General features: G+C 37.5%; 1 protein-coding gene across 1 annotated transcript; it reads left to right on the forward strand.

Moving 5' to 3' along the window:
* Positions 1 to 390: 390 nt before the first annotated feature.
* LOC121457702 (olfactory receptor 484) lies at positions 391 to 1,335 on the forward strand. Its single transcript, XM_041666635.1, has one exon. The coding sequence runs from the start codon at positions 391 to 393 to the stop codon at positions 1,333 to 1,335; it is 945 nt and encodes a 314-aa protein (XP_041522569.1).
* The last annotated feature ends 2,643 nt before the right edge of the window (positions 1,336 to 3,978 follow it).

Consider the following 3,978-nt stretch of genomic DNA (forward strand, 5'->3'; position numbering starts at 1 on the left):
ATTTAACTCTTTAAATTGTTTTCTCTTACATTTTGTTATATTTATAATTAGTATATTGCTATCTTCTTAAGATTTACATTATTTTATATTTATTTAAGGATTTATTTGAGTGATGGGATTGTTCAGATAACAAAATAAAAGTTATTTATTCTTTGTAACATATACTTAACACTTCTACTTAAATTATTTTGAAGGAATTATAATACACAGATGTCCAAATTATGAAAACCCTAGTAAAACGTTCATTGTAGGTCCAATTTAAAAATATATTTATATATTTATTGGTAATGCTCTCCATGTATGATTAAATGGAATGAAGTGACCTATTTATAAACCCTTTCCTGTAATGTGTCCATCACAGTCTGGTTCTGTCAGGAGCTACACTACCTCATGGCTCTCCTGGAGAAAGGGAACCACACTGCAGTGACAGAGTTCATTTTATTGGGATTGACAGATGACCCAGTCCTTAAACTCATCCTCTTCACCATCATCCTGTGCATCTACCTGGTGACTGTGTCTGGGAACCTCAGCACCATCCTTCTCATCAAAGTCTCGTCCCAGCTCCATCACCCCATGTACTTTTTTCTGAGTCACTTGGCTTCTACTGACATAGGCTACTCATCTTCTGTCACACCCAATATGCTTGTCAACTTCCTGGTAAATCAAAGTACCATCTCATATCTTGGATGCTTTATACAGTTTAGCTCAGCTGCTTTTTTTGGGGCAATTGAATGTTTCCTTCTGGCTGCCATGGCTTATGATCGCTTCGTAGCAATTTGCAATCCACTTCTTTATTCAACCAAAATGTCCACACAAGTCTGCACCCTGTTGGTTGTAGGATCTTACATAGGCGGTTTCCTTAATTCTTCCTCCTTTGCCCTTTCCTTTCTTTCTTTTGTTTTCTGTGGACCAAACAGAATCAATCACTTTTACTGTGATTTTGCTCCTTTAGTGGAACTCTCCTGTTCTGATGTCAGTGTCTCTGCAGTTGTTACCTCTTTTTCTGCTGCATCAGTAACCATGATCACAGTCCTTGTCATAGCTGTCTCCTACACCTACATCCTCATCACCATCCTGAAGATGCGCTCCACTGAGGGCCGCCAGAAGGCCTTCTCCACCTGCACCTCCCACCTCACTGCTGTCACTCTGTTCTATGGGACCATCACCTTCATCTATGTGATGCCCAATTCCAACTACTCCACAGACCAGAACAAGGTGTTGTCTGTATTCTACATGGTGGTGATCCCCATGTTGAACCCCCTCATTTACAGCCTCAGGAATAATGAAATTAAGGGTGCTCTGAAGAGACAGCTTCATAAGAAAATATTTTCTTAGAGCAGTCTAATGTTTTATAAGACTTCATATAATAAGGATAATTATTCAAAACCAATGCGACCTTTAGCTCAAATTTGGTTATTCGGTTTCCTTGTTATAACTTTGGCCCTCATCTCTGTTCCTCCGATTATGTATAGATATTATATTTATTCGATTTCTCTTTTTATACTTTAAAATGTGTCTTTGAAAATATTATACAATGTATTTTATAGTGTCCAGTTTCTCTCACAGGGCTTCTTCTCATAATGCCCTCTTATATATACCTAATTATTATTTTTGATGAAACCTAAATTGTTCTACCTGTACAGACTTCGATATTATGCTTCCCCTGAAACATGTAAGGCTACACCATTAAAAATGGACTCACCACCCGGAAGATAACAATTGCCAACACCTCAGCTACAGGTAGACTTCATGCTCATGTACCCTCTCTATGCTGGGACTTTGTATGATTTGACCTTGTCCATACTGACAACATTTATACATAGTGCAACAGTTCTGTTGTGTCCTGAAAACATTGTATATTTGTAGTTATCAACCAGCTCTGGCTCTTACTATCTTTCCAATCACTCTATTACAGTGATTCCTGCCCTTGGAGAGAAGGGCATATGATACAGATATATTATCCAAGGTCTCTAATTCTCCGCACACTCACAGTTGTGTGTTAATCACCATCTACTGCAAAAAGAAGTTGTACTCATGAAGGTTTGGAGATGAACTAATCTGCGGATTTCATGATAAGTCATTTAAAATTCAGTTTAATAATATATCCATTCAGGGAAATATGATAATGGGTTCTTCCCTATGGCCAATGTCCATTACAGCAGAGGTTTTGGCCTTGAGAATCATGTTAGCTGTGAATTTTTTCATGATTTCATTATTTAAGTTAGCCTTAAATCCAGTAAGAAGGTTAATGTTTACTCCCATGAAATTTGTGCCATATAACACCAGTAAGCATATCTTTCCAGAATGGTGATAATTGTACTTGAAGTATTCACAAGAGAAGTTGTCTGTACAACACATTAAAAAATACAGTTATATTAGTCCACTTCTATTTCAAAAGTTTAATCCTTTCTTTTTATGTTAGATAAACTCTAGAGTTTTAACATGATTCTCACTTTACATTACCCTTATTTACATTTTAGTTCCTGAGGTTATTAACTTGAGTGCAATTGCAATTTTGAATCTGGAAGCTTTGTGCCCAATCTTCACACCTACAAGTCCTTCTTAATTTTCTGGTTAAATATCACTTGCTCCAAGGGACCACCCAGTCCTGCCACAACTAACGTTTCCTTTTATATGAGCTCTATTTATTCTTCTCAACCATCTTCTAAGTTTACACTGTTTCTTCTTCTCTAGTATATTCTTCAATGAAGTAAGATTATTATGAAAACTGTTTCATTCAGAAACATATCTGTAATGTCTACTTGGTTCTACAATACAATAAATACTCAGCAAAAACATCCAGATGTAATCAATGTCTCAGTGTTAATCCTGTATCTACCTGTAAAGTAATTACAAAGCTAATACAATGTTCCTGAAATAATTTTGTCATGAAGAAAGACACAATTTGTTTTTCATGCCTTCTCCCAGCAATCATCCTAAACTATCCTCAAAATGTAATGAATAATCCAGAAATTTTCATTTATATGGAAATTATGTTTATTACTGATATTTAATTTGTTATTTCTCAGCTATTTATGCCCAGTAAATACCTAATGTAAAATTTAGAAAACAGTTGAACATTCTGACCTAAGAGATATGGATTCAGTGTTTATGGGGAGGGTAATCTTTATGTTCAAGGATTTGGGGCTTACATGACTAAAGTTCTAAGGAATCGTGTAGCCAGATGCTTAAATTTTTACCATATATTTTTAAGTGTTTGTGAAGTGATAAAGTATAGGAAGGAACTGTTTGGAAATGTCAGTATATACCTCCCAACATAAGAGCTATGAAGATGAAGAAGCATAGGCTTAGCAGGTAAAGTCATTGGCACCATGCCTGATAATCTGACTTTGATACCTCGTATCTACATAGTGGAAAGCAAAAACTAATTCACATAATCTGTGTTCTTAAGAACACAGAGGGAGGGAGGGAGAGAGAGAGAGAGAGAGAGAGAGAGAGAGAGAGAGAGAGAGACAGAGACAGAGAGAGAGACAGAGAGAGAGAGAGAGAGAGAGAGAGAGAGAATGAAACATAAAACATAATGAATGAGGCAAGACAGATAAAAATACTACAAGACAAAAGGATACAGAGTAGAAGGATACTGCATGAACTGGCTTTGTGGGAGCCTAGCCTGTTTGGATTCTCACCTTCCTGGACCTGGATGGAGTGGGAAGGACCTTGGACTTCCCACAGGGCAGGGAATACAGACTGCTCTTCAGACTGGAGAGGGATAGGGAATGGAGTGGGGGAAGGGGGAGAGGAATGGGGAGGAGGGGAGAGGAGTGGGAAGAAGGGGAGGGAAATGGGAGGCGGGGAGGAGGCGGAAATTTTTTCAATAAAAAAAATAAGTAAATAAATAAATAAAAAGAGGAGACTGGATGGACTAGAAAGATGGATTAGTGATTAAGAGCACACACTACTCTTACAGAGGACCTGGGTTTTGGTCCCAGAATTCACACTGTGGCCCACAACCATCTA

The sequence above is a fragment of the Microtus oregoni genome, unplaced genomic scaffold, assembly GCF_018167655.1.
Source record: "Microtus oregoni isolate MIOR12 unplaced genomic scaffold, Mior012 000016F_ref0000370, whole genome shotgun sequence".
Classification (NCBI taxonomy): Eukaryota; Metazoa; Chordata; class Mammalia; order Rodentia; family Cricetidae; genus Microtus; species Microtus oregoni.